Below are 23,718 nucleotides of genomic sequence, written 5' to 3'. Positions count from 1 at the left end.
TGTTTAATAAGCATCTACTATATGCTCCTTCTCTGTAACTAGTGGATATGCAGTAGAAAGTAAAGGTGATCATTTGACCCCTGAGAACGCTGATGGAACAAGAGTTGGAAGAGATCCAGTCATTCATTTATTTGTTTAATGAGCCCATCTCACATGACAACTCCTACTCTAGGAACCTGAGATGCATAAGGGAATAAAACAAATGTCATGGACCTCCAGAAGCTGACACTCTATAATAATCACTAGAAATAAATGGTTCAGTACTACAGAAGCTGCTAAGTATTATGAAGAGGAGAAAAGGCTTAACAGGGAAAGAAGGATAGAGAATGGCAGACCACATAAACATGGATGGCGTTGCCAGAAGAGGCCGTGGTAGGGTGACAGTGCAGTAAATCCTGAATGAGTTGGAAGGGTCTGCACAGAATTGGAGTGGGCCGTGCGAATATGCTCGGCACCTTCGTTCCTGGAACAGCACGATTACTGCAGCTGAAGCAAGGAGAGTCAGAAAGAAAGCAGCAAAAAAGGAAGGCGGAGGGGGACCAGGCGAGGAAGGAAATGTTGTGAGCCTCAGAACCACTCAGTAAGCACTGTGACTCTGAGGGAAATGGGGAGTCGCTCAGGGGATTTGAGAAGAGTGATGTGATCCAGCTTGACCCTGACCGTGAGTGGGAAAAGGGCTGAAGGAGGCAAAAGAGAAGACCAGGAAGTCATCTGTAGCAATCCAAAGGAGAGGGGGATGTTGGCTTGGGCAAGGGGGGCAGCAGGCAAGAAGAATCGGTCAGATTCTGGAAACAGGTTAAAGACAGAACCGACCAGACTTTTCAATGAATTGCAGGTAATGCATGAGAGCATGAGAAGTTAATGATGACTCCGGGGTCTGGAAGGATGGAAACACCATCCACTGACGTGGGAAAGGCTACAAGGTATTAGGTTTTGAGGGAGGAAGGAGATCAGGGTCCAGTATGGGGCATGGTAAGTGGAAGATGTCTTTCAGGCAGCCAAATAGAGATGTTTCTTCTGTGGAGAAGACCTCAGAAGAAATGTCCTGGGCTGATGATACAAATCTGGAAGTGATGGACCTATCAGTGGAATTGAACCACAAGAATGAACATGAACACCGAGAACAGTGTAAATATTTTCTTTTTTCAAAAGAGGATCAAAATTTGAGTTCAGACATCTGAGAGGAGGACTGAGTAAAGGTAACAGAGGAGGAAAAATCAGGGGAGAAAAGCATACTATTCTTCAAGCCAAGTGAAGAAAGATTATTAGAGATGCTCAAATGCTGCCAAGAGAGTAAATAAAATGAGGTTTCCAAACCAACTATGATTAAATAAGGAGTCACTGACAGAGGCAGGTCTGGCCTAATAGTTAGAGCACACATTCTGATTGGAGTGGGTTTAGAAAAGAACACTACATCAAAAACTAATGATGAAATGTATGGTGATTAACATAACATAATAATAATAAAAAACCATATGAGTTAAATAAACCATATAGCTCTTCTAGCTTTCCTAAAAAAAAAGAAAGAAAAGAATAGGTAATAGGTGATAGCAATAGAGATGACTTTTTTTTTTTAAGATTTTATTTATTTATTTGACAGAGAGAGACACAGCGAGAGAGGGAACACAAGCAGGGGGAGTGGGAGAGGGAGAAGCAGGCTTCCCGCGGAGCAGGGAGCCCAATGCGGGGCTCGATGCGGGGCTCGATGCCAGGGCCCTGGGATCATGACCTGAGCCGAAGGCAGACGCTTAATGACTGAGCCACCCAGGCGCCCCGCAATAGAGACGACTCTTAAGGGTTTTGTAAAGGAGAGCTAGGAAGTAGGATGGTAATTTTCAGGCGAAGTCGGGTCAAGAGAGGATTTTGCTATTATCTTTATTTTCATTTGTATACTGAAGGGCATCATCTGGGCCAGAGTGAAAAAGTGAAGGTATAGAAGAGATGGGGAGGATTGTCAGTGATTTTCTTCAGTAGATGATAAAAGACAGGCTCTCCTACATACGCGGAATGACTAACTTTCAGCCCTTAGCACCTTTAATATGTATTACTGGGAAATGGATCCTCAAGTTCAAATTCCTCACCAGGTAACAAGAATGAGACTTTAAAAATGTTTTATTGACGATGACATGGTTAGCAGCTACCACAGAAAGGATACTGATGTCTTTAAGAAGGCACAAATAAAGAACAGTTGTTAAGCAACAGAAGCAAATCCAAGGCAGAGGCACAGGAACGAGATATATGAGGACTTCAGAGTGCAAGTCAGGATAAAAAACTGAGATGGTGTCAAAGATTGTCCGGGATGGTCTCCAGGTTACTCACTGAAGGGAAGACAAAGATAAAGTCAAAGAGGAAAAATGGGGCCCCAGATGCAAGCTGGGAGGCTGGGTTTGTTCATTTGACATTTTACATATCAGGAGGCTAGTATATGATCTTTTAGGCAGGGGAGGGGCCTGAAGAAAGCAGTGCATTAAGAAGATTAATCTGGCTGTGTTTAGAGAATAAACTGGCAGAGAACAAAGGAGAGAGATCAGCTGTAGGGCTATTAAAACATCATCTGTGAAGTTTATGGCAAAAGGATTACAGAGGTGGCAGTGGGAAGGAAAAAGGCAGCGAATATGATATCCCCTGTTTAGCAAGAATATGCAAGACTTATCAGTGACGTTATACTCTTGTTGCATCATGCACTTTGCTTTCTGAGTCCTTAATGCTCCTTCATAAATATTATATCTGCCTTTATGTGAACGATGTCCCCACCCTAGCATGTAGGTTCCCGATGGGAGGGGCCATGCTCGAGTTGTTCACCGTTTTATTTCCATTGCCTTGTGGAGAAGAGAGTGGGCGTTTAAAGAAAATTGCTGAATAGCTGAAGATGATATCGGGGCATATCAAAGAAGCTGATAAGAAAGCAAAAGGAAAAAGAGGAGAAGAAAAAATGTGGAAGACAGGAAGAGGGGGAGAAAGAAGGGAAGAACAGGAAAGGGGAAAGTGACAGATGAAGTAGAGAATGGAGAGGAGGGGGGAGAGGAAAAACAGAGGATGCTGAAGTTAAAAACCCAGAAAACAAGAGAGCAACTATGTTGCTGCTGGCAACTGGGAAGCTGATTAGGGACCACGGTTTACAGGGAGAAATATCCAAAGTCCAACTCCACCACGTGCCCTCCATATTAGTGACCCTCTCTGTCTTAGCTTCCCCATATAGAGAGCAACCTCATAATAACCTTATAATAACCTCCCAGGCTAACTAACAGGGGTGATCCCATGAGTTAACTCAGAACAGCTCCTGGTACATGAACAGATGTCAGTCATGTTCATTATCATCACCATCACCGTATTTGCTCAATAGCTTGTGCCATCCCCCAGAGCTGAGACACCATTTGAACCTCTCCTATCTCTACACACGTGGCAGATGCAGGAGGAAGGTAAGACAGATTGGCAGGTGAGATGGAGAGCCCCTTCCTTCCAGGCAGGGTTGCCGCTGACCTCCCTCGGGAACCATGACTGGCAAGAGAACACAGTCACTTAGCCTCGGTCACTGCCATCATCCCTGTTGAGTCTCCCTTCTTTTCCCCAAATTGTAAAATAGGCCTGCACTTAAATTCCTTGAAATGGGTCAGTTTCATTTTTTCATTGTGAAAAATGGAAAAGGAAATGGGCGAAGTGCTGAATGGAAATGAGAAGGTACCTTTTAAAAGTAGGTTCAGTGAAGGAAAATAGAATCAGGTAAATGTGGGGAAAAAAACACAAATAATGGTTTGTTTAAAGAGAGAGAATCCGAGATAGAAAAGAAACATAAAATCCCATTGCCTGATGGATAAACACCAAATAAAAGCCTAAGTAAATAAAACTGTGGGTGAAGAAAGCAATATTTAGTTACACAGAGCAACAATTCTCGACCACCATGCGTCCCCTCTCTCCCAGGGGACATCCGGTAACATCTTAGAGACATTTTTAGTTCTCACACCGACATACTGGGTGGCTACTGGCATCTAGTTAGTAGAGGCCAGGGATGCTGCTGAAGATCCTACAGTGCATGGGACAGCCTTTAACAACAGAGAATTTTCTGCCCAAAGAGCGGTGTTTGAGAACGCCCCGACTACAGATGAAAGGTAGAGAGGAAAAGATGGAAATAGATCGGATCCAGTCACTCCTCTGCTCAAAACTGCAAAGCCCCCATCTTTTTTTTTTTATACTTTTTTTTGAATTTATTTATTTTGAGAGAGAGTGTGAGCATGAACAGGGGGAGGGACAGAGGGAGAGGGAGAAGCAATGTGGGACTCCCATCCCAGGACCCTGGGTTCATGACCTGAGCCAAAGGCAGACGCTTAACCTTATGACTGAGCCACCCTGGCATCCCTGCAAAGCTCCCATGTTACTCTAGGAGTTATAATCCTTAGACAGGTCACCCTGTGTCCTCGGGGCCCCTGCTCATCCACTCCTGCCACGCTGGCCTCCTGGCTCTTCTGCAAAGACGCAGGACACTGCTGTTCCCTCTGCCTGGGAAAGTGCTCTCCCAGACATCCATACAGGACACTCCTTCACTTTCAAGCTTTTCCTCTGACATCGCCATGTCTCTTTCTTAGTCAAGGCTAACTGCACCTCCTCCCCCATGACTGCGTCCCCCATTATAATCTTCTATTGTGTTCTAGCACTTTCTAGGATTTGACGTAATTTGACAATTATTATGTTAGTCTGTCTGCGTCAGGTCCTCCCCACGCACCGTGTCAGCTCCTTGAGGGAATTTTGTTGGTCACTACAGGCCCAGCAACTAGGAAAGTGTCATACAGGAGGATCCAGACAATTATTTGTTGAGTAAATGAATAAAGAGGCTCAGACAAATTCAAAGGATAGTAGCAATAATTATAGACACATAAAAGTGCTCACTCTATTCACGGGAACTGTTTGAAGTGCTTTTCAAAGGCCTGCCCTCACATCCCTCTGATGTATCCTTATAGGAATTAGCCTATGTTTTACTAAGCATGTTTCCTAAGCACAGAGAAATCAATTGAAATGGAAAGAAACATGAATTTCCCTCCCATATTTGCATTCTCAGGGTAGCATGATGGGTCTTTACACATTCCACATTGCTTTTGAGAGCCTCTTTCACCCCCGTAGAGGGGGCACCCTAGGGCAAATGACTTTCCTCAGGGCCAGACCCTTGAGCTGATTCATGATTGTATCCTTTATGGTCTTCAGCACAGTGTCCTACACATACCAATACTTCAATAAATCTTATTTCGTGAATTAATGTCATATGGGAAAACGTGAAAGCAAACAAGGAAAAATGCTGTTCTGGGAGCAGTTTTAAGAAAAGCATATGCCTAATCTATAATAAGCTCTGAAAACATTTTGTCCTATGGATGATGTACTCTAGCACTTACCATTAAAAAAAAAAATGTGAGAGTTAACCTTTAGACACATGAGCATTCTATATAGTCTGGGGACAGTAGTGAAGTGTGTGTGTGTGTGTGTGTGTGTGTGTGTGTGTATCAGAAGGAAACTGCTGATGAGCTACCCACTGGGCATGGAAGCCATCAAGATTTCTTCTTTTCCTTCCTGTTTTGTTTTTTTTTTTTTTTTGGGCGGGGGGTGGGGGGCGGGGAGCGGGGGGCGAGGGAGAGAGAGAATCTTAAGCAGCTCCAACCCAGTGTGGAGGTGGATGCAGGGCTCGATCTCATGACCCTGAGATCATGACCCTGAGATCATGACCTGAGCCTAAACCAAGAGTTGGACGCTTAACTGACTGAGCCACCCAGGTGCCCCCTCTCTTTCTCCTTTTTGTAGAGGCAGGACTTTTGATCTTGAATATTATGGAACTAGGTTTCAAATAACTACCTGAAAATGAAAAACCAAAACAAAACACACAAGCAGTCATTTGTTTTGTCTCTTCACCTGAGTTATTCTCACCTCCCCATGATTCTCTCAGTATTTGCAAAACCTTATTTTCATATGAGCTTTTGTTCCAGGAGAAATATCCATGATTGTGTCAAACTTTCAGAGAGTTCTGTGATATGGAGGAAAAAATTAAGAACCACTGCTACTAGGAGGTAACTGATTATATATATATATGTATATATATTTAACTTGGTATTTTTCTGCAGCATGAATATAGTTGGAAATTTTAGGATAAGATTTGATACTAGGCAAGAGGCAAAGAAACGCCAACATATCTGTTCGCTTTCATGTAGTACTAGAGAAGAAAATCTGTTGGAAATCATCAAATTTGCTTTCTCCAAGCAAGTATGGCATATATTATCTGTTGCTGAGAAGCTATTTATAATGTGCCAAGCACCATAATAACTGACTCACTGCGCATAGGTATGTAATGTGCCTCCCTTCAGTTATTCTACAAGTAAACATTTATCCCAAACACCAACTTGAAGTAGCATTTGCAAAGCAAGGGGGAAGACAAAGGCCATAAATATAAGTTCTGTCTTAACAATGGTAATGTTTTTACCTAAAGTGGAGTCTAAAAGCTGAATTCCTTTGGAATCTGCCAGGTCCTTCCATTCTCAAAAACAAAACAGCGTACATAGCAAATAAGGCAATATCCGTCCCGAGTTGACAGGATGCCTTGTGAGCCTGCTTTGCCTGGACATTGCTTAGATATGTCCATTACCTCCTTTTAATTAATGTTACTTTCTGGCTCTTACTTAGAGCCCAAGAAGTGCTTACTCTGGGTTCTCGGGTCTTAGGGGAAACTTTAGTCTAAAGCAGTTCATCCTAAAGAACTAATTTTGCAGGGCGCCTGGGTGGCTCAGTTGGTTAAGCGACTGCCTTCGGCTCAGGTCATGATCCTGGAGTCCCGGGATCGAGTCCCTCGTCGGGCTCCCTGCTCAGCGGGGGGTCTGCTTCTCCCTCTGCCCTCTTCCCTCTCGTGGTCTCTGTATCTCATTCTCTCTCTCTCAAATAAATAAAATCTTTAAAAAAAAAAAAAAGAACTAACTTTGCATATAATGAAAAAATTTCTATCCATATTATACTAGAAAAAAACAAAGATTTTAGAAAAAGGTTGTTTGTTGTATCCCTTATGTACACAGGAAGAGGGGGTGCCTGGCAATTGCTATTACTAAAAACAATATGAAAACTCTAATTAAAAAGATATACACGCCCTTGTTAGTCAGCTCAGTAAGTCTGTGCCTGGTAGAGAGTTCAACAAGCTTTTCTCTTTATCAGTCATCACAGAAAGCTATGAAACCCCAAACATCTCAAAAAATTTAGGGATACTATCCCCCTTCCAAGACAATTTGGTAGCATCAAAAGAAAGTAAGTTTCCCAAATTCTTTTAAATTCATTTGAAATGGCTATACACAATACTCAATAACAGCAAGCACCCATATTAGGTGCTCCTTTATTTGCTGTCATAATATAAAAAAGCTAAGTAAGATTCTTATTAACATTTTTTGTAATACTAAATAGGCCAAAAGGAATCCTGTAGCACCTATTTATTTGGACAGTGCAAATTTCAAGGTCTAACTGATTCACTATTAATTCTGCCTCGAGACTGATGCCCAAAATTGAGTACAACCCACGAAAACAATGACTGCTACCACAAAATAATAATAAATACAAAATTAAAAAGATTTATTAGCTTCATATAAAATTTAAAAAAAAAACAGTGTCTGGTATATGAATGGATAAAGAAGATGTGGCATACATATGCAATGGAATATTACTCAGCCATAAAAAGAATGAAATGTTGCCATTTGCAAGGACATGGATAGAGCTAGAGAGTATGATGCTAAGTGGAGTCAGTCAGAGAAAGACAAATACCATATGATTTCACTCACATGTGGAATTTAAGAAACAAAACAAATGAACAAAGAAAATAAATAAGGGAGACAAACAAAAGAAAAGACTCTTTCAATACAGAGAACTGGTGGTTACGGGAGGGGAGGAGGGTGGAGGGATGGATGAAATAGATCAAGGAGATTAAGAGTACACTTATCTTGATGAACACTGAGAAAGGTATAAAATTGTTGAATAATTATATTGCCCATCTGACCTAATATAACACTGTATGTTAATCATACTTAAAGGAAAAAAAAGAAACAGTATCTATATATACTGCTGCTGGGAGTAAAAATTTGTAAAAACTCTCTGGAAGACTGTTAACTATGAATTGAAAACTCTAAAACTTTTACACTCTTGACTTCTAAGAAAATGTAAACAACAACAAAACAAGTTAGGAAAAGTCAGAGAGCTGAGTGATTCAATGCCTGGGCTCTAGCACTAAAATGCCTGGCATCAAAGACTCACTTCACTTACAAGTCAAGTGACCTTGGGCAAGTGACTTATCTCTGGCCTCCGTTTTCTTATCTGTAAAATGGCATAACAATAGTCTCTCTCTCATATATCTGCTTTGGGCATTAGAAGATTCAATATAAATAAATATACTTAATGAGTAATTGGCAGAGAGTAAAAATCTCTTTTAGCTATTTTTATTGCCAAAGCTATTCTAAAAGTTTTAGTGATATATAACAACCACAAAAATTTGTAAATTAATAGAATGTCCAACATTAGGGGAACTTACAGCAGATCTACATAATCATTATGATCTAATACCCTTCAAGAAAGGAGAAAATATCCCTGCATATAATTTCATAATTTTATATGACTTCACCTGTGCTAAAAATATGCATACAAAGACTAAAAGGAAAAATAGCAAAATGTTTAACATATCTTTTTCTGTTGGGCATTCAGGATAATTTTAATTTTCTCCTGTATAATTTTTAGATTTTTCTGAAATTTCTCTAATATTCATATTATTTCTGAAATCAGAAAGGGAAAAAAAAAGGAAATAAGTTCTTTAAAAAAACTAGTACCCACAAGGTTGGGTTTGGGGGAGGACTGAATAAGTAGAGCATGGAGGATTTTTAGGACAATAAAAATACCCTGTATAATACCATGATGATGGATATATGTCATTATGTATTTGTCCAAACCTGTAGAATGTACAACACCGAGAGTGAGCCATATAATAAACTATGGACTTTGGGGGTATTATGATGTGTCAATGCAGATGCATCAGTTGGAATAAATGTACCACTCTAGTGGGGGATGTTGATAACGGGGGACACAATGCATGTGTGGAGACAGGGGATATTTGGGAAATCTCTGTGCCTTCACTTCAATTTTGTTGTGAACCTAAATCTGCTCTAAAAAAATAAAGTCTTAATAAAGTAAATACATTTAAAAGTTTTTTTTAAAAAAAGAAGAAAGTACTATATGTTGTTTACTCATCTTTTATTTTTAGCTTGATGTCGGTTATGCACATTTCAATCAGAACTGAATCAGAAGCCTACTGGAATTTTACCCTTCTAATTCTCAAAAATCGCCCATGAAATTTTTCGGGAACTAGATCTATAGAAGGATCTGTAGTTTAATTTGGGAAAATATGTTTTGCTCAAACTTGCATTTCTCTTCTACTACATTTTGATGTAAACACCTGAGATCCTCAGAAAAGTAAGGGTGGAAAAAGACGAATCCAGGTAACAATGAAAGCTACTGCTTTATTATCTATTTACTTCACTATTGGCTGAGGCACATTATCTATTTATTACTTTAAGGTGTGTGAGTTTCCTATCAGCTATTCCCTGAATCTTGAACGGTTTTAATGCCCTGAAAACAGAGACAGTGAAAGATGGTTATTGGTTATCTTTATTTTCTCAGAACCATTCTGCTCCTTCAGTAACATGCTAAGTCACCATGCTTAAGGCAAGAAAAATTAAAAAAAAAAAAACATTTTAGCATTTGGTAAATATCCTTGAGTTTAGGGACACAGACTGTTGTATAAAGAAGCTAAAGTACAGCTATTGCTACGATTGAATGAACTGTGAAATTTCATTCATTCACAACTTTAGAACTTGGGAAATACTCCAGAGATTATTCTCTATAATTTGTTCTAGTGATGAATTTTATGTGCATGGACTTATTCACCAAAAAATACTTGGTAGGATTTCCTAGAGCAATAAACTACAGAACTTCACAAGGATAAGCCATTTAAAAGGCGGAAAACATTTAAAAACAAAAATATTTTGCAGGTAATTGTTAATTCTGTGACTTCTGTTTTCATCAGTCCCCAAATGGATCGTTTCCAGTGGATTTTCAAACTTCTCAAAATTAAACTTAAGCTTAATTTATTCCTCTGTATGACCTCATAAGAAAGATCATGGCTGTTTCCCAATCCACAGCCATAATACTGACCTAACTTCCCACCTAAGAGTCCAATCACTGAGTCCAGGGCACAGAAAGAATAACTCATCTTAACTGGGTCCTCTGTGAGAGACATATCTACTCACAAGGCTTAGCAATAAGTAAATAGATTTATATATACATATAATTTTATATATAGTTAAATACACACATATATATACAGACACATAATTATATTTATCAAATATTTTAAATTAAATAAATTACATTTATTAAACAAATAATATATGCATATATCCAACCCATTAGCAGTCTGATTACTTCAAATTGTAAAATGAAACACTACAAACATGTTCAAAGTTATAATCAGTCTAAACTAAAAGAGAACATAGCTTAAGCAGCAATGAGTTTTGTTTCCAAATCAAAGGCTCTTTACTACATATTCCAGTCTCTGTCTAACCAACAAGATCTTTGATACCATATTAACACCAACATTTGAGGCAAAACAGTTTACCAGTGAAATCTTCATAAAAGAACAGGCAAATTGGTACCCAAAGATGTCAGATTATTTGACAACTATTTTTAAAGAGTAATGACTCTTTCTTCTACATTCCTTAACAACAACAACAAAAAGGATATACTCACACCTAATAAACCAGTAATGGCTAATTTCATCCCTAAAACTCTATAGAGTTTCACCACTATTTTTTTAATGTGTAGAAAAAAGCATCATGGAATAATATTGTATTATTACTGTTATGTATTAATGCTATTTCCTGTTAAATCCTTCTCTGCTCTACTTCAAATTGTATCCACATCTCAAAGATCTAAAATCTTCCTTTTTGACTATTCACCCACCCAAAGGACTTATCCTTCAGGAAAAACTCCAGTACTCAGTTGTGGGACTCGGATATGTGATTTTCTATATATGGCATTGATCCATCTGTGTTTATCATGACAATCTGAATAAATTGTAAGTTCCTTAAAATTCTTATCTTACCATCGTTTTTAAGTTTCTACTTTCTTCACCGAAGGCTTACTATCCTAAAGACATAGCAAATATCACTGTATAAATCTACATAAACTAATTCTTAATCTCAATTCTGTTTTTTATTCTCAAGCCTCTTAGATCAGAGTGAGAGTGGCCACGAAAAGGAATAATGCCTTTTTACACTGTTGATGTTCAAAGACAGGAAAAACGCATCCCAAACTACTGCTTTGAGCTCACTGAGACCAGAAACTACAACTCAGTCATCTTGGTAGCCATAAAAAGATGTACCTGAATTTTCAGATGACTCAAGTCCAGAAAACTTCTAAAAAGAAAAGCAATTTCAAAATAACCTCAAAGGTCCAATACTGTTGGTGCAGAATTTATGCAAAAATAAAAAACAGAATATTCAAAAAAGAATACTGCATTTTAGAATAGAAGCAAAAAAGAAAAACAAATACCATATGGTGACTAATATAGTGATCTAGTCATAATCAGTTTTTTTATTTCTAATTTCTGCTCCAAGTTAATAAGAACTGTCTGCTAATTTATATCAAGATATAGTAGGGCCTAAGGGCACAGCATTGCCAATAAAGGAACTAGAATTCTAAATATAACAGTTTATGTTTAATACATACCATGGTAGGCTGCCAGAATATTGAATGTAACTGTTGATGAAGAGTGAAATTCATATTTACAAGTCATAGCTATAGGGACCAACAAGGTTTGCAATTTTACAAAGTTTTAAGTTACTCCTCCATTCAAAACTACATCAAAGGCATGTTCAATCACATGTGCAGTACTATCTTAAAAAGATAAATGCTGGACAACTGCAAGATGTCATAGGTTAAACATGCCCTATAAATATTTGTTCTCAAAATAACTATCATTCATGTTATATGAAAGGCCAGGGTTCTGAGATTGAGCCTTAGTAGACACAACTCCTTGTGCAAACCTAAGACAATGATAGCCTCAGGAAAGTAATTAACAATCTCATCACAACCTTTATCATTCATAAATTTCACTCTCAGGGTAAGATTTTTCCACAAACAGGCCCTGGCAGCCAATCAAAGATTCCAAAGCATTAAGTCAAAATTTTATCTCTCCATCTGTCTAGAAGATCCATCCTTTCATTTACTTGGTTGTACATTATTTACGGCTCCCCACACTTTTTGTAAATGACCTGTTTTTGTTTTTGCCCTTACAAAGGCTCAAATAAAAAAGACAGAGAAAGAGTGGGAGATCCACAGACTTCCTGACTGACCTCTTTGTGATTCTAATGAAGAGCCAGCCCTAGGGAGGTTAAAAGTTTCACTGTAGATCTACCTGGTCTCCGAATGTCTACAGGATAATGAGCCAAAGAGAACCAGGACTCTGCAGTTCTTCCTTATTTATTCTGTCTAAAATAGAGAGTGGAGTGACACATCATAACGTAAGGAAGTATGTGCCCATAAAGGCAGAGTTTTGACTGCCTTTCTCTTAATTTCAGCCTCCTCCCTAGAACAGTAAACACATCACTTTGCTGATGTAGGTTTTCCTCACCCACCACGGTAGAAACCTCAACTACTATAAAGCACAATTCTGCCAAAGGGAACATGCCCAAATTTGTTCATTTTTTAAAACGCCATAATGTTTCAGATGAAAACACAGCCTGCCAAAGATGTCAAATAAAAGAATAACAAAGAAGAAACGAACAGCATCTTTAGCCTTGAATTTCAATGCATAACCTCCCCATCTGTCAACCCGTTGTGAAGCACTGATCCCAGGGATGCCCTGCGAACACGGACAAGGTAGATCCTTGCACCTATCATCTGTATCAATCTCCACTCCCAGGACCTCACTGGTAACTGCGTTCTGTCTCTGGAACAACCTGCAGAGATGGCATGAGCCCCTGGCAAACCCAACCCCGCCACTGAATGGGCCATTTTCACAGGTTTTCATTCGGCAACAAATGCGGAGCTCAGTTCCTCGAGGTAATGGGAAATCCGGAGAGGAAGGGAGTTGGGCTGGGGGAGGTGGGGGTGGAAGGGGGCTCTTGCCTCACGTTTGGATTGGAAACTGGATAGAGGGGGTTGATGTCGAGAGGCCAGACATCCAAACCACCCTCAGTCTCCTCCCACTTGGCCTCAGAAAACAGGAATACCATCTTGGACCTCGCGTGCGCCCCACTCCTCCCCTTCCCGCCGCGGCCACCAGCTTAGAAGTTAAGAGTCTTCGCTCTCGCGCAACTGCGGGTGCGGACTCCCCGACCGAGAACCGCACCAGCCAGCCTTCGGTAGCGGAACGGCGGGCTCCGACTCCGCCACCAGCTCCGCGGCGCCACCAGCTGCCGGCGGGGTAGGCGCGCGGGAGACCCCACCCCTCCCACCCGACCCTCCCTCCCCCACCCCCGCCTTGACTTACGCAGCCTCAACCCCGACACCCTCGGCTTCCTTCAGTACCAATCACAGGGGTAGGGGTGGGAGGGCAGAAGTGGAACCGAGGGTCAGGGTGAGGGGGGAGCGGGAAAGAACGCAAACAGTCCGGTTCCCGGGAGCCAGGACGCAAGTGGCAAGACCCTGCTGCACGCCCACCACACACACACACACACACACACACGCGCGCGCGCGCGCGAACACGCTCACCGACGCGCCCCGCTCCCCAGGTTCAATGCCAAGTGGCTACAAGATGGGAGGAAGGAAGGAGGTGGGGTGGCGGGAAGGCCCGGAGTTACTGCGAGCGGCGTTCGGAGAGCAGGGGATGCTTCGGGAACTGCCCGAGTGAGAAAGTCCCAGACCCCCTCTCCATCCCCAAGTCTGGGCTCCCCTGCCTGCAGCCCGGGTCGCCCTCCTTCCAGCGGGGCTCGAGAGGCGGGGAAGGGAGCCGCAGCCGAGCTTCCCCTGAGCTGCCCTCCCCGGCCTGGCCCAGGGCCCGGAACCCGGCCCCCCTCCAGCCCCGGCTTGGGGAGACTGCCAGGCAAGGAGCGACTTGCCAAGGACTCTGGGGGAGCAGGAGGGCACGACAGGAGCATTTTGCACGCTCCGGCCCGGCTGCTCATTTCTTCCTCTGTCGACACACCCCCGGTGAGCCCCCTTCCCCGACATTACACGCACACAGACAGAGAGACACGCACCCGTTCGCCCTTCCCACCACCCCAGGTCCATCGATTAAAACACTAGTTGATTTCTTCCTGATTAAAAAGAAAAGAAAAAAAAGTGCAACAACTCTTCTCAGGAGTCGCCCGAGCCAAGAAAGTCCGTCTGCGGGCGTCTTTCTATAGTTTGCTAGGAGTTAAGAAATCGGGCGGTCCCCAGTGAAAACGGGACCGGCACCCCGAGGGGGCGAAAGGTGGCGAACTCCGTCCCCACCCCCGCGCCTCTCACCTCCTTAAGTTCCTTGGCCACGTCCTTCAGGTCGCCCAGGACTAATTCTAGGTCCTCCACGATGATCTTGATCTGCTCCTTCACCTTGGTTTTGGAGGCTGCCGGCGGTCCCTCGGCTGGACAGGACGAGGAGGGGGTCCCCTTGGACTTGGCTGACATTCTCTGGGGCAGGCGAGGCAGGTCAGCACAGGCGGGCGAGCGCAGGCTGCTGGGCGCCCCCGTCCCTGGCGCTGCTGCGGCCGCTGCCGCCGCGATCGCCGCACATCTTGGACGCTCCCTGGGCAGCGGCGGGCGGCGGCGCTCGGCGCGCGGCTGGGCGGCCGCACAGGGGTGCAGCCATCGACTCCCCGAGACGCGGCGCTCGGCGCGGGGCTGCAGACGGGCGAGCAGCGCGCCTGCGCCTCCTCCCGCCGCCGCCGCCGCCGCCCGCAGCTCTCGCGCACACACGCGCTCGCTCCCCGCCCGCGGACACGGCCGCCCGGACCGCCGCGCCCGGGGCCGTCCGCTGCAGTGCCCGCGGCCCGGCCCCGCGGGGGCCGTCGCCCCACACCTGGGCGTCCGCGAGCCGGGAGCCCGCTGCGCGCCCGGCCCACCCCCGGCCTTGATCCTGAAGCGCCCTCATCTTCGCAGCCCGCTGGGGGTGCTCGCACGGCGAGCCCGGGTGCCTCCTTCTCGCCCGCCAGCAGAGCCCTGGAGCCCCCCGCACACTTCCTGACAATATGCCAAGAACCACAGTAGGGCCAGGAGTCGGGGGGGGGGGAGTAGAGCGACCCTAAGTGTTTATCCAGGACCCAAGTAGGTTCAGAAGGCCTCCAGTCGCTCTCCTAGTGACCTACGAGTTAAACGGAGGTCTTCCTACTTCTGCAGGAGGGAGAGCGAGAAATGGGCATACATGAGGACCCCTCGCCCCCTGGAATAATGAAATTCAACCAATATTCTTGAAAGAGTTTGCCTAATCCTGCTGATTCCACAAAAGCAATAGCGGATTTATTAATTTCAAGTCCTCGCACCAAAAATCCCCCGGGGGGGGAGAGTGTCTGAGTCATCTTGGCTGTACTTATCTGGGACAGCTCCTCTTTTTTTTTTTTTTTTTTTAACTACCCTTTCTATTTTCCTGATGTATGTTTTGGGTGGGTGGGAAGGCAGAATAAGCTGTCTGCATCTCTTCTTAGGAGCATTGACTAAGAAGAGTGACTCCAACTTTTTTTTTTCCATCAATTTTTTTTTTTTTTAATTTCCATTTCGAGTCTTTTGCTACTAAATAGGAAATAACTTTCTGACTGTTCTGTCAAAAGGACCCAGGGAGGGGAATTAATAGGAAGCCTTCAGTTTCATTCTCAGTAGGTGGCTCCCATTCTCATTAGCTTAAGTTTTAATTTCCTTAGTAACAAACCCATGGGCTATTAGCTACTGACCTGGCAGGATGGCTGTGCTTTATTGTCTTCAGTGCACACTACTCCAAATCATTATTTTAATAGGCTTCCCCTTTTGGTCATGCCTTCCCCCGGGGCCCTTGTTTCTTCCTCCTCACACCCCAGGTGGCTCTGACAAGTTTCTAGAGATGAAGAAAATCTTGGCAGTTCTTCTCTTCTGAGTTCCTTAAACCCTCCATAATCAATCAGTCTTAATTCCGAACAGTTTATCTTGACAAAATCATTGGAAGTCATACATGGAGTATGAAAAAAAAAAAAAAAAGAGGCAACAGAAGAAAACAAATAGAAATTTAGATATGGTGTCAAAACAGTAACAGCATTGAAAAAGACATTGAAAAATCAGAGGACAAAGAAGAAAGGTCAAAAGCAGGGGCTGCTGGAGGACAATTAAAGTAAAGAAAGAATCAACCAGTGTGCAATAAGCAAATTGGAGAGGAGAAAACAAAGAAGAAATACTTAAAAGTGTTATATAAGTAATATGCTTAAGGTCTCTGAGTTGGGGAGAATAGATTTTTTTTCCTAAGTTCTTTTATCTCTGCAGGTTCTTCATATTATATAGATATAACAGTAAAAATAATTATATCAGCTTTACAAACTCTCCCACTGGAAATTTCTGATCTTTAATGACACTCTTATTTCATATGTGAATAGAGATAAATGGTCAGAAATGGCAGGAGATCATATGAGAAAAAAAGAAAAAGTGCGTTTCCTCTAGATTTGAAGTTTTGACTCTCAGTAGTAGGCAGGTAAATACAGAAGCCCCCCAAACTCAAAGTATAATAATTTTAGGCAAGAATATTGGAGAAGAGGAAAGGAAGTGGTATTTTCCTTCCCACTGACAAAATAATACTCTTGTAATATAAGAATATATCCATGCTACTCTCAATCCTCTTCACTAAAGATGTGGGGGAAAAAAATCTGTTGTCCTATGATATCCATTGCTATTAATGAACTAAACTATTCTGGCTCAAAACTGAATCATAATTATTACTCTAAAACACACCATCCACACCCATATCACAGTTTATTCTTAAATAATAGCTGTCACCTATCTATGTCTATATTGGAATACAGTATGGAGTCAATTGAAAGGGGAAAAGTTAAAACTGACTTCCAAACCCAAACTAAAAATCTTATAGGACCCAAGCAGTGGTGGCTACCACTATTTTCCAGTTATTAAGCGGGTATGGGTAAAATACTCCTAAACAAGAGAATTTTACAGAGTTAAAAAATACTGAGGGAAAGAAAGCAGAATGAAAACGACACAAACATATATTTATATATATGTTTTGTGTATATGTGTGTGCATATATATATATATATATGCAGTCTATTTACTTTCTACTTTTTTTGTACCCATATGGAAAAAAATCATTCATCATTCATTTCTTTGGCTCATCCTGGACTCTCTCAGAGGTTTGTATATGATGTTTTAAGCCAAATTATGGAGACCACAGAACAAAAGTGACACATAGTAAAATTTCTGATGAATCTGTCCATAAATTTCTTTATGTACTAGCACTAGCTACAAATGGGTACATACTTAAACCCCATCACTTATAAACTTAGACACATAACAGATTTCTAAATAAAGGAAGGTCTTATTCCCAGAAGTGATTGTGCGCCCCGCATTTTATTTTTTCTGTGTCTTTATATTTTCTGAGTTTTGCAGCAAGAAGGATTGGATAATTATAGGAGATCATCTAGTGGTTGTTTTTTTAGTTACAAGCACTTATCAGTATTCTTGAGCGTGTGTGTGTGTGTAATCTACTTCAACTGATCCCTAATAATTGATGTGCAGGAAATGTTAGGACACTGACATAATTTTGAATTCATAAAGAGTTCAAGAATATTCCCAAAATACTTTGTCCCATTTTGGTGCGGTGGCTCTTACTGATTTATTACCTTAACAATGCTCATTGATTCTCAAACAATGGATGCTATGCATGATATAACATCACTCTTAATGGAGACTTTTGGTTTTCTTTCCTATTTTTTCTTTTGCATGAATTTATTTTCGTTTGAAAATCTAATAAAGTTATTAGAGATCTTTGAAAAGATGAAAAAAAAAAAAAGAATGGCAGCATTGCTCTAACCAAAATAGTTTTCTCTGGGGGATTGTGGGGGAGAGTGGGAAAGGACATGAATGGCTAAAAGATAAAATGCTGTCAGTGAAACACAGCAGAGAAAAATAAGGAAAGTTCTCCATATATACGATGACTAGTAAATACATTGCATACGTCTGGGCAGTGGCTCTCAGACTCTAGCATGCATGGGAGCTTGTTAAAGCACAGATTACTGGCCCCCTGCTCCCATGGTGTCTGATCCAGTAGGTCTGGGGTGAGGTCTGAAATTTGCCTTTCAACGTGTTCCTAGGCTGCCAGAAAGGGATCACAGTTTGAAAATCACTGGTTTGAGAGATGAAAAGAAAACTTCAGGTTTCTTTTTTCTTTAGATTTTATTTATTTGACAGAGAGGGAAGCACAAGCACGGGAAGCAGGAGAGGGAGAAGCAGGCTCCCCGCTGAGCAGGGAGCCCGATGTGGGGCTTGATCCCAGGGTCCTGGGGTCATGACCTGAGCTGAAGGCAGACGTTTAACTGACTGAGCGACCCAGGCACCCCAAACTTCAGGTTTCTTTTTAGCCACAGTAAGCCTTAAAGATCATCTAGTTATGTCTCTTTATGTTACAGATGAGAAAACTAAGACCCTGGGAGGTTAGAAGTTATATCCAATGTTTCACATCTAGAGGATACAAACTACAAGTACAACGAGCTAGAACTCCGCGTTGACTCATACGTTTTGTTGGAGTGGTCTCCATTTGTCCCCAGAAGTGTCTCCTTTTTATCAACTCCCTTTTGGCATGACGTCTAGCTTCTATAGATAAATGCATTTTGGTTTACAAAATGTGATCTGAAAATTTAAGTGGAAGTATTCTAAGTAGAACTGTGTCTATTGCAAAGCAGTTGCTCAATAAATACCTGGCAAGAAAATAAAATACTGAACGAAGTGTTGTCCATCTCTATGCATTTTGAGATTAATTTAATTCAACAAATATTTTTTAAATGGCTGCTCTAGGCAAGAATCTACACTATGGAGGATCTATAGCAACTAGGTTTAGCAAGACATAGTCCTAGTAGGAACAGTTAGGTAATTCCACACGACTCGAATATAAAAACTGAGATTACCTCAGAGTATCTCGTCTTGCCTTCTCTCCCAACTGTAATCAGTTTATTTCACTTGATCTCCAAAGTCAATATATACTTGGCTTTTGTTTTGTTTTTTTGTCTTTTACTTTTTATCCATATGTCAGAAACTGAACTTTGCCTTAACTCAACAAAGGATATTGTTTCAGAGACAAACCAAAGAAAGGATAGAAATATCTTCACGTGGGATTGGAGCCAGAAATTCTAGGATCACTGGGACTACTTCTTTCTGTCCCTGCATCCCACCGCCGTTTTGTGGATTGTTACTTTCTCTTAAGCTCGTTTCTACATAAGGTTAAAATGGGGTCCCTGGTAAGTCCAGGCTCACATCTTCACAACTTTGCAACTAGAAAAGAAAAAGATCGTCACAGCAAGCTTCCAGGAGAAGACTTTGATAGGGCTAGCATAGGGTATGGACACCTCAGCCCATCATCATGACTGGGTTGGGCGCAAAGCTGATACCAGAGTCGTGGCATACCTATGGAAAAGGCATACATTTCTATACTCATTACCACGATTTTCCAGCAGGTGGCAGTAAAACATGTTATTCCACTGAAATCTGTATACTATGATAATTTTCTTATATAGAAGTAAAGTATTTTGGGGGCGCCTGGGTGGCGCAGTAGTTTAAGCATCTGCCTTCCGCTCAGGTCATGATCCCAGGGTCCTGGGTCGAGCCCCCGCGTCAGGCTCCACACACAGTGTGGGGTCTGCTTGAGATTCTCTCTCTCTCCCTGTCCCCCTGTCCCTCCCTCTCATGCTGTCTCTCTCTCTCCCTCTCTAAAATAAGTAAAATCTTTTAAAAATTTTTTAAAAAGAAGAGGTAAAGTGTTTTCAAGAAGCAAAACCATTTTCAGATTCACACAAAGAAAGACACGGTAGAAGTTAGCAATGCTTGGGTGAGAAACTGGTGGTGAGGAAGTTTAATGACTGGCCCAGCTTGGATCGAGTTGCCTACACCTGTGTCCTATTTCTCCACCAAAAGAGGAAACGTGCCCCTGTGAATATAAAAACAACAGGTGTCCTCCATATAGACTTTAACTGGATCATATACCTTATTTTTTTCTCACAGAGATTAACATCTTTTTCTTTAAAGATTTTATTGATTTATTTGACAGAGACAGACACAACGAGAGAGGGAACACAAGCAGGGGGAGTGGGAGAGGGAGAAGCAGGCTTCCTGCTGAGTAGGGAGCCCGACGCGGGGCTCGATCCCAGGACCCTGGGATCATGACCTGGGCCGAAGGCAGACGCTTAACAATTGAGCCACCCAGGCACCTGAGATTAACATCTTTTAATGGTTCTTGCTTCTCAAAGCTAGCTTCACTCAAGTCTTCCATTGGGCATTCAGTTTACCCATACTAAGAACCCTTCATCCAGTCCCATCTCAGGGTCCCAGCTTAGAAGACCTCACCAAACCCAGAGCTACTGAACTGCCCCATGACATGTGCAAGCAATTCTGAAACAATTACTCCTTTCACCCAAGTCTTCAGGAGTTTCCACTCATCCTAAATCCCTGGGACCTGTGCCTGACATCCCATTTCGCCTCTCAGCTTCGAACTTCTGGGCCAAGTGAAGAGAGAACCTGAGACTTTGACTACTCCAGGACTCTTAACAGACATGCCAAAGAGGTGTTTTTAAAACTTCGCTGATTGCCACTCTGCACGGTTTAACAGCTTAGCAGCCTCTTTCCCTGGAAGGCGATTCGGCTACAACCAACGAAAACTTGATCATTTCATAGAAAACAACACACCCTACTAGCACCAAGATCACTGAAAATTCTACTCAATCATTCACGCACCCAATTAATTTTAGTAGGTACTTGGCAATTGCTGTTGCTCTAAGTTTCGGGGTCCTTAGTTTTTTATCTTAGTTTTTGTTTCCCCCCCACAAGAAAGTAAGTAAGAGTGAGCCAGGGAGAATTACTGGTTTTGATAAAATCAAGGAGGACAGAGAAGTTGGCCACACTTGTACCCCTCCCTCTGCTTAAGGAATTCTCTGGCCTTCTGGAAAATAAAGCTGGGCCCTGCCAGGCATAAGGTGCCCAGCAATGTCATCCACGGTGTATGGTCAGAGTATGTAGTTTTAGTTCCTTGTCTGAAAACTGGGATGGGATGACCCAACTCTGCAGAGTCTAGGCATTCTGTATAATGCTGAGTGTAAGGACTCAGACGCCCTGCCAGTCTGAGCTAGTGGACCTTGATACAATAATCGGGGTCCATAATGAAGGTACTACTCTAGTTAATTGTCATGCTACTTGCACTTTTCAATCCCTCTGGCTCACCAGAAGTCCATGAGCTTTGGCCCAAGCCTCAACCCAAGCTTCAAATATATATTGTTATATTTGTGTCCCCAGTGCATTCCAATGTTGGAGCCCTACCCCCCGGCATGACGGTATTTGGAGATGGGGCCTTTGGGAGGTAGCTAGACTTAAATTAGTTCATGAAAGCGGGGCCTCAGAATAGCATTAGTGGTTTTATTTTCTTTTTTAAGATTTTATTTATTTATTCTGGGGTGGCGGGGGAGAACGTGGGGCAGAGGGAGAAGGAGAGAGAAACTCAAGCAGACTCTGCTCTGAGCACAGAGCCCAACAGGGGCTTGATCCCACCATCGCGAGATCATGACCTGAGCTGAAGGCAAGAGTCAGCTGCTTATCCAAATGTGCCACCGATGTGCCCCAGCATTAGTGGAGGGGAAGAGAGAGATGTCTCCTTCTATGAGCATGCACCAAGGAAACGTCATGTGCGGCCACTATGGGAAGACAGAAATCTGCAAGCCAGGAAGAGAGTCCTCCCCAGGAACTGAATCGGCCGCCACCCTGATTTTGGATTTCCTCACTTCCAAAACTGTGAGAAAAGAAGTAGCCGTTCCTTAAGTCACTTAGCTTGAGAGTATTCTGTTATGGAAGCCCAAGCTAAGATAGATTTTGTTTTGTTTCGTTTTTTCCAGCTTTAGCGAGATACGCGACATATAACGCTATGTAAGTTTAAGGTGTACAATGTGATGATTTGAAAGATGTAAAACGAGGGCCACCTAATGCCTTCATCCTGCCACATGATCACCATTTCATTCTTGTGGTGAAAACATTTACAGTCTTCTCTTTGGGGAACTTTCAAGTATGTCATACAGGGTCATGAGCTACAGTCACTATGCAGGACTATTAGATCCCCAGAACTTGCTCATCTTATAGCTGAAAGTTTGTACCCTTTGCCCAACATCTCCCCTTTTTCACCATTCCCCCACTAGTAACCACCACTCTACTGTCTCTTTCTGCGGGTTCAGATTTTAAAGATTCCATGTTTAAGTGAGACCACACAGCTTCTGTCTTTGTCTGAATTATTTCACTTAGCATCATGCCCTCAGGATTGATCCAACTTGTCACAAATGGCAGTGTTTGATTCTTTTTCATGGCTGAATAATACTCCACTGAGAGAGCGAGAGAGAGAGTGAGAGAGAGAGAGGGAGGGAGACATGGTCTTTACTCATTTGTTGAGTAACACTTAGGTTGTTTCCATATCTTGGTTATAGTGAATAATGCTTCAATGAACGTGGGAGAGTATGGATATCTCTTCGAGGTCCTGATTTCATTTCCTTTGGATATATTTCCAGAAGTGGGATTACTGAGTCATATGGTAGTATGAAGACAGGTTTTGATACTGAGAAGTAGGGCAGTGTTGGAACAAATATGTAAAAATGTGAAAGCAGCTTTGGAGCTGGGTGAGGGGTAGAGGTTGGAGGGGTTCTGAGGTACATGCTAGAACTACGGATATTAGGGCTACTCTGGTGGGAACTGAGAAAGAGGAGAGTTAGAAAGCAAGGCTCTATCCTCTTAGAGAGCACATAAACACTCATGCAGAGAATGTAGAAATATGGACATGACCGGCCATTCTGGTGCGGTCTCAGATGGAAATAACGAACATTGTATTGGAAACTGGAGGAGGGGCGCCTGGGTGGCTCAGTCGGTTAAATGTCTGCCTTTGGCTCAGGTCAGGATCCCGGGGTCCTGGGATGGAGCCCTGGATTGGGCTCCCTGCTCAGTGGGGAGCCTGCTTCTCCCTCTCCCTCTGCCCCTCTCCCTGCTTGTGCTATCTCTCTCTCGCTCTCATGCTCAAATAAATAAATAAAATCTTTAAAAAAAGCGGGGGGCGGGGGGAACTGGAGGAAAGGCGATCCTTGTTATAAAGGGACAAATAGCTTGGTTGAACTGTTTTGGAATTCTTCTGTTTTGTAAAAGGCAGAACTTGGGAGCGATGCAAGTGGATATTTTTAACAGAGGAGATTTTTTAAGCAAAAAGTGGAAGGAGCGGTGTGTTTCCTCCTGGTTGCTTACAGTTTAACGCAAGAAGGGAGAGAAGAATTGTTAGGTAAAAGGGAACAAGAACTGGGCGCCTGGGTGGCTCAGTTGGTTAAGCGACGGCCTTCGGCTCAGGTCATGATCCTGGAGTCCCGGGATCGAGTCCCGCATCGGGCTCCCTGCTCGGCAGGGAGTCTGCTTCTCCCTCTGACCCTCCCCCCTCTCATGTGCTCTCTCTCATTCTCAAATAAATAAATAAAATCAAAAATAAAAAAAAGATTTAAA

The 23,718-nt window shown here is 42.6% G+C and overlaps 1 protein-coding gene across 1 annotated transcript in view; it reads right to left on the bottom strand.

The window, feature by feature from the left end:
- Positions 1 to 14,903, bottom strand: part of PRR16 (proline rich 16) — a 203,807-nt gene extending 188,904 nt beyond the window's left edge. The window contains exon 1 of the mRNA XM_045891500.3: positions 14,503 to 14,903. Coding sequence (XP_045747456.1) covers positions 14,503 to 14,661 — 159 coding nt within the window. The 5' untranslated portion in view covers positions 14,662 to 14,903. The remainder of the gene's footprint in view (positions 1 to 14,502) is intronic.
- Positions 14,904 to 23,718: the final 8,815 nt, after the last annotated feature.

Source organism: Mirounga angustirostris, unplaced genomic scaffold, assembly GCF_029215605.1.
Source record: "Mirounga angustirostris isolate CCGP_5_RB_7025 unplaced genomic scaffold, mMirAng1.0.hap1 SCAF_7, whole genome shotgun sequence".
Classification (NCBI taxonomy): domain Eukaryota; kingdom Metazoa; phylum Chordata; class Mammalia; order Carnivora; family Phocidae; genus Mirounga; species Mirounga angustirostris.
This window is presented reverse-complemented; position numbering and strand designations above follow the sequence as displayed.